The sequence below is a fragment of the Panthera pardus genome, unplaced genomic scaffold, assembly GCF_024362965.1.
Source record: "Panthera pardus isolate Hobbes unplaced genomic scaffold, ASM2436296v1 HiC_scaffold_15, whole genome shotgun sequence".
NCBI lineage: Eukaryota > Metazoa > Chordata > Mammalia > Carnivora > Felidae > Panthera > Panthera pardus.
This window is the reverse complement of record NW_026526710.1, coordinates 26426449-26440381: the sequence shown is the minus strand read 5'-3', so window position 1 is coordinate 26440381 and position 13933 is coordinate 26426449. Positions and strand designations below refer to the sequence as shown.

Here is a 13933-nt window from a genome sequence, read left to right as displayed (position 1 = left end):
TTTGTATTTATCCCAAATATTAGACACTTTGACTTTGAACAGGGGCTCATGAAATACAAGTGCTGGGGGAGAGCAGTGATTAGCTTGCTTTGGCAGGTGGAACAGAATCTCTTCTGAGAATCTGAAAAGCAGTTCCCAGCTTTCTTTTAGTGGCGTTTTTGTTCATTAGATGGTTCTTTGTTCTATGATACCATTAGCTCCACCCTTCCAGAGTAATAATGTGACTTTACTCATCTCTAGGGTACATGAGGTAATCAGTGCCTTACTACAAGTATGCACCTCCCCGGGGCAGTTGTGAGGCATGATGGGGCTGCTTTTACACATGAAAGTGCCCCGAGGCCTTTGGGATATGAACTGCAACATAAATAGGCCAGAAGAGCTTCACCCAGAGGTTCCGGGGGTTTTGTCTAATGCAGAGGCGGGGAACATGGATGGGTGTTGGGGATATACCCCCCTTTTTTTATTTTATTATTTAAAAAAAATTTTTTTGTGTTTATTTTTGAGATGGGGGGAGACAGAGCATGAGTGGGGGTGGTGGGCAGAGAGAGAGGGAGACACAGAATCCAAAGCAGGCTCCAGTCTCCGAGCTGTCAGCACAGAGCCCAATGCGGGGCTCGAACCCACGAACCGTGAGATATGACCTGAGCTGAAGTCAGACGCTTAACCGACTGAGCCACCCAGGCGCCCCAGGGATATACCCCCTTAAAGCAATAGATTATAAGGAAGGTAATAGGGACAAGGAAACCCTGATTATCAGTTTTTTTGTAAAGGTCGTTTTGGGGGCTCTAGGTGACCATCTCTATCATATCTCCATAAAAAGAATTCATTCATGTTCCCACTTAGCCCTGAAAAGCGTTCTTCTGTTAACCTATTGTTTTATTCTAGTTTAATCTCTGCTGTGGCATTTTAGTGACATGTTTCCCCTCTCCTGTGCCCACGTCTGCATGCACCCAGCGTCCTGGCAGTCTCCTGCTGCTGACCTGCCAGACCCTGCTGTCTCATTCCCGAGGGTTTTCTCACAGAAGTCACAGCCAGGGACAGTGCTGTCACTGAGCTGTTGTTACTTCTCACCAGCACACACAGGAACCAAGCAGTTTGTTACTTCGTGATGGTACCTCGGCTGTGCTAATGAGCTGCTTTTTCCTATACAGAGTATTCCTTTTAAATTAAAAGAAAGAAAAGAAAAATGATGGTTTATAGAATTTTCAGGTTCTGTAGATGGGGGCAGGCAGTGGAGGAGGCAGTTTGAGTGCATGTTCACAGCTACTGTGTCCCTCTCTTAAAGCATCTTTACTCTTTGTGTGCCTGTGCCGTAACAGTAGCCCTTGCCTGGTACCTGGTAAGGGATTTTGAGCTAGACCTGTCCCCTGGGTTCAGCATACTTTACTGTTACCTTTAACGTTTAAAGTTGTGTGTGTGTGTGTGTGTGTGTGTGTGTGTGTGTGTGTAGACAGAGATTAAAAGCAGTTTTTAATAATAGTACAAGGTACTATGGTAAATATATCCATGTTACTTGAAGTGTTCTAGAACTATGTTAAATTTTATAGTTCTTTCTAAATTGCATTCAAGTTTATTCAGAGTATCTGTAAGTCTAAAACAGATGATATATGTTTATCATAATACATTTTTAAAACACTTTCTCAGTTGAATATAGAACAGTTCTGTGTTCTATATTAAAATTTGTTAATGATGGGATCTGTCAGATTTATTTCAGGATATTTTATTACTTTTAGCAATTCATAAGTTATAAAGCCTCTTAAGTTGGCAAATTGTACTACATTATTCTGGGTACTGAAATGCTAACATGAAAGAGAAAATGGTAGTTTGTCAGTGCCGGGCACTAGGTACTGTGTTTTTAAATTTGGACATGGGAAATTAGGGTATAATGCATTAGGGGAAAATAACCCAGACTTAAAAATTTTGTGTGTGTGTGTGTGTACGTATGCATGTATTTTTAAAATTCTGCATTATCAGTTATATCCAGGAAAAGGGCTTTGAAATACTAAAACTGTTTTCTAAATTTTTAGCCCACTGCAATTATATACCCAAAAGCTAACACTGTACACAGGAAATGTGTTGGAAACAAAAGCATATATCAGTTCCGATTGCTGAACTTTAAGACATGTAGTTTGGAAATGAGACTCAAGGATGAACTACCTTCCCTCTGAGGGAAGTCTGAAAGCTATTAATTTTCACTCAAAACAAGACTAAAAGTCAGTGACATCACATAGGCTTTGATGAACTTTATGTAGTTTCATTCACCATGAGGATAAAGGTGTATTTTAAGCTCTTGGGACCTGGTTTTGTGAACAGAAACCTCCCAACATAATACTTTTAAACACAGGGTACTCATTACCTGCCTCTATACAGCTGACCCTTGAACAGAGCAAGATTAGGGGTGTCAACCCCCATGTGGTAGAAAATCTGTGTATAACTTTTGACTCCCCCCAAAACTAAATTTATAATAGCCCACTGTTGACCAGAAGCCTTACCAATAACATAGTCAATTAACATAACTTTTGTATATTAAATGTATTATGTACTATATTCTTACAATAAAGTAAGCTAGAGAAAAGAAAGTGTTATCAAGAAAATGATAGTACATCAAGCTCTGGCCTCTTGGCAGCATTTGATGGCAGTGACCTAGATGCCATACTCAGTCTGAGCAGGCTCATGCCCACTGCCTCACTGCCAATGCTGCTGTCCCGTGTGTACATCAGTTCAAACCCGTGTTGTTCAATGGTCAAACGTAATCTAAAAATAAATTTTCAAGACAGTTTTTTAATAAAAGTTCACACGAATGCTGGTGGAGCAGAACCTGCACAGCCCTGTTAATGACCGGCACGAGTGGCATGGGTTCATACTCTCCCCAGTTGAGCATGCTGCTGAAGGAGGGTCGGGGGTCCCCTGTTCCTCTGCCCTTTCTTGGGCAGATGGCTACCTGCCTGCGGACAGAACACTTTCACATGCAATAGAACAGACCTCTTGTTTCCCTTTTCCTATTTTTTTGGATGGCCAGGAATATATATGCAATACTATTTGAATCAGGTTTTAGATTTTCCCCTTCTCTGTGCCAGTTTCTTGTTAAATAATAGCATTAAAGAAATGAGAACCAAATTTAAACCAGACATAACTCTGCTGAGTTCTTCCATCAAAATCCGACCGCACCCTGCCATGCACGGAGCTGGTTACAGTGGTGGGTGATGCACGTGCTGCTGTAGCACCAGGCCGACGACCTTTCCTTTCTCTTTCCAGAGCCCAGCATTATATCAACATGCCTGTGCAGTTCAGACCAAAGTCGGCAGGCAGATTTGAAGCTTTGCTGGTTATTCAAACAGATGAAGGCAAGAGTGTTGCTATTCGACTCATGGGTGAAGCTCTTGAAAAAATTAACTAGATACATTTGATGCAAAGTAAACTACATAAGTTATATTTTGGTAACTTCATTTTGTTTTTACACTGCAATATTCTTTTGTATATATTTTGTAAGATTGTTTTGATAACTAGATTTTTGTTTGTTTTGAGAAGCTAATACTGAATGAAGACCTGACTAAAATATCATGTATATAGCCCACAGCATTGTACTTAACTTTTTTATAGGGGACAAGAGAGTTCTATTTTTGCATTGATTATGATACTCTGAATAAATATGGTGTATATTTTAATGTGGTATAACCAGAAATAAACTTCCATTTCCATTGAACCTGTCTTTTTTATATCATGTAATACAGAAATCAGAATATTGCTTTATTCTAATTATTTTCAAGCTACTGGGTCTGTTTTGTGATCCCCCCCCCCCCCCCCCCCCCAATTACACAGTTTCCTTTCCTCTAAGAAATCCCTTCTTTGGTCCTTCTTTCTTTTAGCTAATTGCCCAGATTAGAACAGAAGTGTACTTTTAAAGAAATTATTTTTCTCCAGAGTAGCAGAATTCATATTCTGTGCAAATACATTGGAGAGGTTGATGTATTTTAAGATAGCATTTATTGTAATTAAAGCCAGATGGGACAGCTGCTCCAGAACACCGCATAGAAGGTATGCTCCACAAGCAGGTGCCTGTGGGAAGGCAGTGAGTCGCTGAGGGGGCAAAAGAGTCCTCCCTTATGTCATCTTGAGCTGTGAGGTAGAAAAGGTGACACAGATACCTGGTTTTACCCAGGAGGAACATGATTATTAATTGCCTCTCAACCATTACTGTTAAGTCCCTGAGCCCCAGCTAATAGCCTTGATCTTTGGAGCAACAAAATTCCAGATTGTGAGCAATTGTGTAATGGGTAAGGGTGATCACAGTTGGATATTACTGATGGAGTAGAAAGACCGTGGAATGTGCAGGAAGCTGCCTGGATGGCTTAAATCTACAGCAGTTTGGAAGCAGCGATGGTGAGCTGGAGACAGGAAAACATTTCTTCTTTTCTCTTCTACCTTATTTCTCTGGCTTAGACATTTATAAAAACATTTTTCACAAGTTAAACAGTTGTTGCTGTTACTGATATTGTCCTACTCCAGTTTTAGAATTCATACATCCAATGTCGGTGACTTCGTGATTGAACATGTATTTATTTGACAACATTCAGCCTCAAAAATTTTGAAATGGTGGTACTGCTTTTTAAAAATATTTGCCCTGGTCTTTCAGTTCCTAAGAATTGTTACATTTCTGTGTAACCATCACTTTGGCTTTTACATTCCACTCAGGAGGTTAAAAAAAAAAAAAAAAGGTTTAGGCAAACAAAAACTTTAAAAGTGACTCTCCTTCCACAGACCATATGTTTTTATGGGTATGCATTTCTTCCTGTTCCTTCCGTGTGTTGGAAACCTGATGCTTGGAATTTGGGGAACAGTTGGATGTGAACCAGTGGTTGACTGCAGCCAGTCATCACTGTAAAGCAACTCCAGTCACTGGCTCCCTTCACTGTGATCTGCAGTGTGGAAGAACATCTAATGGGCAAAGTTACATCTAGAAGCTGGTTCCCCTTCTTTCCCATCCCTTCCCAGATTGATATCTTGAGTCTTAAACTCTTCAGTAAGCTTCAGGCTCAGCTGGACATGTCCACCTGGTTATCATATAGGCATCTCAAACTTGGATCCACTCCCTGCCTTACATATGTTTCTCTCTAGCTTTCCTCATCTCCATAAATTTCCCCACTTTTCATCCAGTTATTTAGCTAAAACCCTAGGTTTGGATGTTCTACCCTCATCCCCATTGACTCTACCGAACCTGTCTCACAGAAGTCCTTCAGTCTGTGTCCAGAGGTGGCCACTGTGGCCCGGGCCACCATCCTTTCAAACCGCTGTCCTTGCCCCCTCCCCACACTGCTGCTGGTGCTCCTGCCTCAGGAAGCCCTTCTACACCAGCAGGCAGAGTTACAGTTTGTAAAAAGGTAGACCAGAGCCAAGGCTCCTCTGCTTATACCATAAAACCTTGGTTTGTGAGCAAAATGTGTTTCAGAAACATGCTTGTATTCCAAAGTACTTGTATATCAAAGAGAATTTCCCCATAAGAAAGAATGGAAACTCAGATGATTCATTCCACAACCCAAAAATATTCATATAAAAGTGATTACAATACTGTAATATGATACAAAATAAGAAAATACAAAATGTAAAGAAAAATAAATTAACCTGCATTTACCTTTTTGAAAACCTTTGTGGCTGGTGTGAGGGAGACAAGAGAGGAGGGTTATTGTGTGGGGTGACTTTCACTATCACTAACGGAATCACTGCTATCTATTGGCTCATTGGAATCTTTTTCTTTTCGTGCAACTTTAATAACCTATCCAATGACACTTGCTTTTGTCTCCTTTTGAGGATTTCACAGAAATGTGACATTGCATTGTCATTAAGCAGATTCATTGCTCGCACTGCTACAGCCTTATTTGGGTGGTGCTTTTGTACAAAATTTTGCTCCATTTCCCACATTTTACACATCTCCTGATCTCATTTGCAGTGAGGGATTCCTCCACACTTTTCTCCTCCTTCTCTGCAGATGAGATACAGATGTAGACTTCTTATAAGATCTTGCAATTTTGGCCACTTTGTACTTCTCAATGATTTCCTTCTTTCACCATAATCATCTTCTTCTTATCACCCTTCTTTTCAATATTTTTCTGAATGAGGCCATTGTATACACTTGCATGGATGTTGACTACAGTACAGTATTAATAAACTCATCATACACTGTATTTAATGTAAGTGGCAATAAGGCAGCTGAGGAAAGGGTCTATATCTGCAGGCAACCTGACTTAGAATGAAGCAAAGCATTCCTAGGCGTACTCTTGTATGGAAAAGCAAAGGACTGTCCATAGGTGCTTTGAAGTGACAAAAAATACACTAGTGCCAGTTATGGGCACCTTCCAACGTTCTGAAAAATCACTGATTTCTGCCAACTGCTGTAGGTTGAGACCGAGCATCTGAGCATGAAAGATCATCACCCACAATCCCACAGCAAGAGAGAGAGAGAAGGACCATTGGCTCAGTTGTGATCATGTGACATTTGGCATCACGTACTACTCGTACTGCAAAACCTCGCTTGTTTTATCAAGTTAAGACTTATTAGAAAGGATTGCTATTTTTGCGGAACACTTGCAGAACAAGTTACTCGCAATCCAAGGTTTCACTGTATGTATAATTACATTACACGCAGTCTGAGCCCACACTCACTCTCCTGTTGGCCTGGGCGGCTGTTGGTCATTTGGCTTCTGCCTTCTTCTGTGGCCTCAACTGCTGCTCCTCCAACCACTTGCACCAGCTCTGTGGCTGTTGTTTTCTGGCTCAATCACTAGGGCCTTCTCAGTTGCTGGGCCCTTGCCGTGTCAAGCTCTCCCCCAGATCTTGGTATGGCTATTTCCTCCCCTCCCTTGGGGAGCCTTTCCTGACCACTGTGTCCAAAGGAACCCTGACTATCTCACATCACACTGCTTACTTCCCATTACAACCCTCTCTCTACCTGACCCTTTCTTTCATACTTATTGACTAATTATCTCCCTCTAAAATGTAAGCTCTGTGTGACCACACACCTAGCTGCCCTTCTGACCACTGCATCCCCAGACCTGGTCAGCCCATGTATGTATGATGATCACATTCATTGTTCTGGAAGTTTCTCTGCACATCGTCCTGATCCAAAGGCCCAGCCATGCTTCTCACCAACCCCAGTACACAGCATCCCAGGTTTCCCCAAGATTTCTTACCTAGTTTCTCACCAGTCTCCTGTTGACTGTTCCTCACCATAATAGGTAAATGTTTATTGAGTGCTTCCTATGTGGCAGGTAGTGTCTCAGTGCCTTACATGACTGTCACCCTAAATTCATATCAACTTCATAGCGATGGACCCTTTCTTGGCAGCGAGGCCTGGGGGAGAGAGGATCAGAGGCCTCCCTCCTGCTGCAACCTCCAGGTACCTGTGACCATGTCTGGGGACAGACCAGCAGATCAGTAGCAGGCTCTGGGCTCAGGAGGGCAGGATGGCCTGGTGTGGATGAGCAGGCCAGGGCTGGGATCCGAACCTTGGTGTTTCTGACTTGGGTACCCAGTTGCAGATAATAGGAACTGTTCTGGAAATAGAGAAAATGTAACATTGGTATATGTCTTCTTTTAAAAATTTGATTCCCTTTGTAAAGTGACCCTGAGATCACAGATGAGTGTGTCCCACCTGGGTCACACATCTGACACATGATCCTGCTTCTCAGCCAGCCAAGATATTTAGCAGGCAAGACCCAAAGTTCCGTAGAATTCAGGGATGATTAATGTGCATCATTACTGATTTAATTAGTCCAGAAATGAGACCGGGTAAGAGGGCATTTGTTTTTAGTCTCCAATTAAACTCAGGGATGATTTTATACATAGGATACATATATTTTATGGGACATGGATCTCTGGGTAGAATTAAATTGGGCTATGTCTCACAAATATGAACTTGTTCTCTTTGTTTATTGAGTGGCTTTCCTCCCTTTTCGATTCAGTATTCATTTTCTAAAATTTTATATTTAACACGGGGATTCTTGTTATTCTATAGAGGTTTGATGAAAACCTTGTTCTGAAGTGAAAAGTCTATTTCCCAACATCTTCCACTTAGTGAGAATTAATGCATCATTCCTCTCAAAGACACATCCCCTGGCTGCTGCTCATGCTGGATGCCCAGCCTGGCTCAGATCTACGGGTGTCATGTTGCTGGCCCTCGGATTCCAGCCACTGGCTCATTGGCCAGCGAGTTTGACAAAGTTTACTTTTCAAATTGTGTGCGAGTTGTATCTTTTTAGGTGGCTAACCAGCTCTTATTAAATTTCAAAATGCCATTGTGATTCCCATAACCACACATGTCCAGCATCCTGCCAGCTCCCCTGTGTGCTGTCATGCTGCTTTACAAACAGTGCTCCTTGTCCCAGACCTTCCTAAATCCTTGAACCCTACAGGACCTTGGTTATGGAAATTATTTGATATTGCTACTTACTCTGTCATTTTAAACAGGCCAATGACATATTAAAGCAGTGAAACTAAACCATTCAAATACTTATTTTAAAGAAATAGCTCACTTGTTTTTGTGTTTTTATACCATTTCCTATAGCTTGGATAAGAGAATGAGCAGATAAAAATGTTCAGAGCTGTAATATTCTAAAAACAGTTGCTTTGTAAATAAGGATTACTTGAGTGATGGGTGTGGTGGGCATTATGGGCAGTTTCTGAGATGGCCCAAAATGATTCCTGTCTCCTTGTGTTCACGGCCTGTGTAATCGTTCCACCTGAGCAATGTGCTTCTAACCTCAACATTGGTGGACGTGTCATTTCTATGATTAGATTACAAAGAGATGTCCGTCTTGCCGATAGACTCCCGCTGGCTTTAATGGAACGAGATGCCATCTGGGGAGGTCTTTGTGGCAAAGCACTGAGGACAGCTCCCAACCAACAACTGGCTAGGAACTGAGGGGCTCAGTCTAGCAGGTCAAAAGGCAGTGAATACTGTGGACCACCATGTAATTGAGCTTGAAAGTGGGTCCTTCCCCAGTTGAGCCTTCAGACAAAACCCTAGTCTCGTCCAACCCTGGGTTGCCAAGCCAGGCCCCCCACTCCCAACCCATAGAAACTGATATCATACATGCTTATTGTTTAAGTCACTAAGTTCCTGGTAATTTGTTACGCAGCAGTAGATAACAAAGTGATGCTTAATGAAAAACTGCTGCCAGTGTAACAAGCTCATATAATCATCCACATTGGTAAATAATTACATGTAATGAATGGAAACAGTCCAACAACTATTGATCTTTCTGTGATTAGAAAGCTCTTTTTTTTTTTTTTTGAGTTTATTTATTTTGAGAGTGTGTGTTTGTGAGCGGGGGAGAGGCAGAGAGAGCGGGGGGGAGAGGCAGAGAGAGGAGAGGGAGAGGGAGAAACCCAAGCAAGCTCTGTGCTGTCAGTGCAGAGCCCGATGCGGGGCTCAGTCTGACAAACTGTGAGATCATGACCTGAGCCAAAATTAAGAGTTGGGATGCTTAACTGACTGAACCACCCAGGCGCCCTAGAAAACTCTCTTTTAGTTTCAAATGGACACTCCCCTTTATGCCCAAGCAAAGATCTTGGCATACTGGAACCAAGAATCCTATAAGTTTTCAAATGCACACCAAATGATTATAAGCAGTTAGAGCTTATTGAGCATTTAGGGAAACAGAATGAGAGCCTATGTTAACTTACCTCCAGTTGCCAGAGCGCTGGACTTGTTTGGACAGGAAGGCATGTGGGGTGGGTGGCCCTATGCCTAATGGAGCTGAGCAGCACTGGCTTTGAGAGCGTGGCATTGAGGTATAGGAGGAGCTAGGCGGATGAAAGCACAATTGGACGTTTGGTCCTCCTTGGCATTGTTATAAATTTTATTCTTACAGCCAGTGCCTAACCTGAAAAATACGTATAAGCACATGGAAGCGATTGTATTTAATTCTACAAACAGGGTTAGCATACACAGCCTATGGCAACTTTCTTACTATGACTTCAGGTGGGACAGGACACTGCTTGGTTCAAGCAGATTCTCCTTATGTTGTGGCTGATCCATAAAACTGCCCTTGTGTAGGAATCAGTGTGAGGAAATGCAGTATTTTATGCTTTGCCACATGTAAGGCTTGGGCCCTGAGAAGCTTTGAGGCAGGGCCAGAAACACCCTCGTCATCTGAATGGACTCAGCAGGCATCCTCCACATCCGTGCTGTGAGGGGGCAGGACTGCTGGGGAGAGGGGGCAGGCACCAGCGCCACTTGACTGTGGTATAGTTTTGCAGAGGGCACTTCTGTGGACGGAGCACTATGTCCTCAGTCTTGGAAGGTGATGCTCCAGCAGCTTCTTTGGCAACTGTCTTTATTAAAACATCCAGAGGCCAGTTTGTTCTGCTGCTGGGGCCAGGTGTACCTAATCCCTCTGGTCCAGCCTGCTTCCCCCTCACTTGCTTTCCACAGGCAAGGCCACCGGGGGGTGGGCCTCCCAACACCTTCTCTTTCACAGGGACACTTTCTCCACAGGGGGACCTTTCTTACCTGCCTTTCAGGTCCTCAGGGAAGATGGCCCATTGACTAATGGGTAACTGTGTTGAATGATGCTCTGTTGAGTGTCTGTTCCATACATTCAATTGGAAGTGCTATGAGGGCAGGGACCAGGGCTGGTTGGTTTACCTCTGAAGTCTCTGCCTAAAGTAGTGCTGGCTTATGATAGGTTTTTGTATGTTTTGAATGAATGAATGCATCATCACTGAAGTTTCCATGTCTTAATATTTCAAAGGAAATACCAAGAGTATATAAATAATAACATAGGAATGGATGGACCCCTGTTTAATACAATGATTTTTTTTTTTTTTAAGTGGGCTCCACACCCAACGTGGGGCTTGAACTCACAAGCCTGAGATCAGGAGTTGCATGCTTACCAACTGAGCCAGCGAGGCGCCCCTAATAGAATGATGTATTCCTATCTCAAGCCACAAGCAAATGTTGCTAATGTAAAAGCACTAGAATCAGGAGCAGGCTACCCTGTTTACACCATAGCTGTCTCATGGTGTGGTCCTGATGGCCTACCTGCTGGCACCTGTGCAGGTGAACAAGGGGAAGAGATGAGATGGATCAGACAGGTGATTAAATTGTTGATGTGTGTTTCCAAGAGATTCCTTTAAAAATTATGAACAATAGGGGCGCATGAGTGGCTCAGTTGGTTAAGCGTCCGACTTCGGCTCAGGTCATGATCTCACAGTTTGTAGGTTCAAGCCCTGCGTCAGGCTCTGTGTTGACAGCTCAGAGCCTGGAGCCTGCTTGGGATTCTGTGTCTCCCTCTCTCTGCCCCTCCCCTGTTCACACTCTGTCTCTGTCTCTGTCTCTGTCTCTCTCTCTCAAAAATAAATAAACATTAAAAAAATTAAAATAAATAAAATAAAAATTATGAACAATAAGCATTCAGTCATGTGACTGGTACAAAATTGATATACAAAAATCCATAGCCTTTCTGTATATAAGAAAATAATAACGGACAGTCAGAATATAATGGAAGGCAAGATGAAATACCTAGGAATAAAAGTATAAAGAAATGTGTAAAATGTACAGGAAGGAGACTTTAAAGTCTCCCTGGAGGACACAGAAGGAAGCTTGAATAGGAGGAGGACATGTGCTCACCACGCCACTGAACAGGAAGCTGTACCATGAATCACACAGGCGGGCCTGGTGGTGACCCCCCAAGACTAATGCTTTGCAACCGCTGTTGGTTGGGGGTTTTCCACAGAGACAGTGAAGGGTCTCAACCCTCCAGCTGCGCTTGGAGCTGGGCCTGCAGCTAACTGTCCAGCTGCCACGTCTTTGCTTTTGCCCCACCCCCTCCTTAGCACACCTCCATCAACCTAGCACCTCCTTTATTTAAAGGGTAAAATCCTACACTTAACATATATCTTTATTAGAATTTTACATGTCCTTTTAATTGTGCTAGAGTTTTGTGAATGTTGCACAATTATTACCGCTTTTGTTACAAAGTTGATTTTAAGTAGTCACCCCCAATTTTAGCGTGTGAATGGAGGCAGGTTAGGAATACGTATTTTGCATTACAGCGGAAAGACGTTTTGAAGAAAAAGTTCCAGTAGTTAAATCTGTCAATTCTCCCTAAACTGATCTCATTATTTAATGGCTTTCAGTAACAATACCTACAAAGTATTTTTTAGGTGGAAAATTGACTCTAATGTTGATATGGAACAATGTCATGCATAAGTCACCAGGACAGTGCTGAGAAAAGGTAATGAGGGAGGCTGGTCCTGCCAGGTGTCAAAAACAAGGCTCCAACTGTTGGCCTCCTGGCACCGTAGAGAGGTGAGGACACCCCAGCCCTCAGAGACAGCAGAGCAACCTCACCTTCAGCCTCACCCCCAACCCCTGGGCAGGGAAGTCAACTCTGGGCCTTCTCCCCTCCGTACCAGGGCCATGGGCTACTTGTGGTCTGGCTACAGTCTTAATTCAGGACAGGAAGTACTAGGAAGCAACATAGCAACATATGAAGCTCATATTTGATCTCCCATCTGTCAGTGGAAACCTGTGGAAAGAAATTGGTGGTGTGATTCATTGGCCACTTCAAACTATAACAACCTCAATGAAGATAGCCTGGATGAGACTGGTTTATGAAAAAGTAATGAAACAAAATGGATTCTGGAAAGACCCAAATACGTATTTAGTATATGGCAAATGTGGCATTTTAGTGGAGAAAACATGGGTTATCCCAAGATATTTTCCAGATGAGTTGTATGTTAAAAATGAAATTATAAAAGTCCCAGAAGAAAATATAGGACAATTTCAGTTCATCTCTTTATTTATTTATTTATTTATTTACTTATTTATTTAGAGACAGCAAGCGAGCAAGGGAGGGGCAGAGAGAGCAAATCCCAAGCAGGCCCTCGCTGTCATCGCAAAGCCCGATGGGGGGCTGGATCTCATGAACTGTGAGATCATGACCTGATCCAAAACCAAGAGTCAGATGGTCAACCAACTGAGCCACCCAAGCACCCCTCAGTTAATTTCAAATTACAAAACAAAAACTCCTATAGGAAGTCCTGTAAGGAAGACTGAGAAATTCAACCACGTACAAATACACACAAATTAAAATTTTCTGGGTGGAAAAAGCATAACCACAGTCAAAAGACAAATGACAAGCTGGGGAGAAATTTACAACACTGTAAAGGGGCTTTAGATGTTAATAAAAAAAAGCAACAATCCATAAGAAAATAGGCAAAAGACATGGGCAGACAGTTAATAGAATGGGAAAACAAATAACTAAAACTTTTTTAAATAAGTGCTTTTAAATGACCTCGGTCTCAGTGGTCTAAACTGACGCATTTGTCTTTCTCACTCATGGGGCAGGGAGACCTGTTCAAATTCCACCTTCTTATTTAACTAGTTGTGTGACCTTGGGCAAATATGACCTGTGCTTCATTTTCCTCACTAGTTCAATTACCATACTAGTATCTATTTCCTAGATTTTTTGTGAAAATGAGTATTTGTAAAGTGCTTAGAATGGTGTCTGACACATAAATGATATAAAGTTGTCTATTTAATTGTAGTATTATATAATTATATATATAATTTTTATTAAAAAAATTTAAGTTTACTTATTTATTATGAGAGGGGGATTGGAGAGAGGCAGAGAGAGGGAGAGAAAGAGAATCCCAAGCAGGCTCTGCACTGTCAGTGTGGAGCCTAATGCGGGGCTTGAACCCATGAACTGTGAGATTATGACCTGAGCCAAAACCAAGAGTTGGATGCTTAACCAACTTAGCCACCCAAGCACCCCTAATTATATATGTATATATATGTGTGTGTGTGTGTGTGTGTGTGTATAATATTTATTTTTGGGAGAGAGACAAAGTATGAGTGGGGGAGGGGCAGAGAGAGAGGAAGACACAGAATCTGAAGCAGCCTCCAGACTCTGAGCTGTCAGCACAGAGC

The 13933-nt window shown here is 42.4% G+C and overlaps 1 protein-coding gene across 2 annotated transcripts in view; it reads left to right on the top strand.

Annotated features, from left to right (window-relative positions):
• The window catches only part of CEP192 (centrosomal protein 192), a 131348-nt gene extending 127645 nt beyond the window's left edge, over window positions 1-3703 (top strand). For both annotated transcript variants that reach the window (XM_019433885.2, XM_019433883.2), the window contains exon 46: window positions 3256-3703. In XM_019433885.2, the coding sequence (XP_019289430.2) occupies window positions 3256-3397 (142 nt within the window). In that variant the 3' untranslated portion in view covers window positions 3398-3703. The remainder of the gene's footprint in view (window positions 1-3255) is intronic.
• The last annotated feature ends 10230 nt before the right edge of the window (window positions 3704-13933 follow it).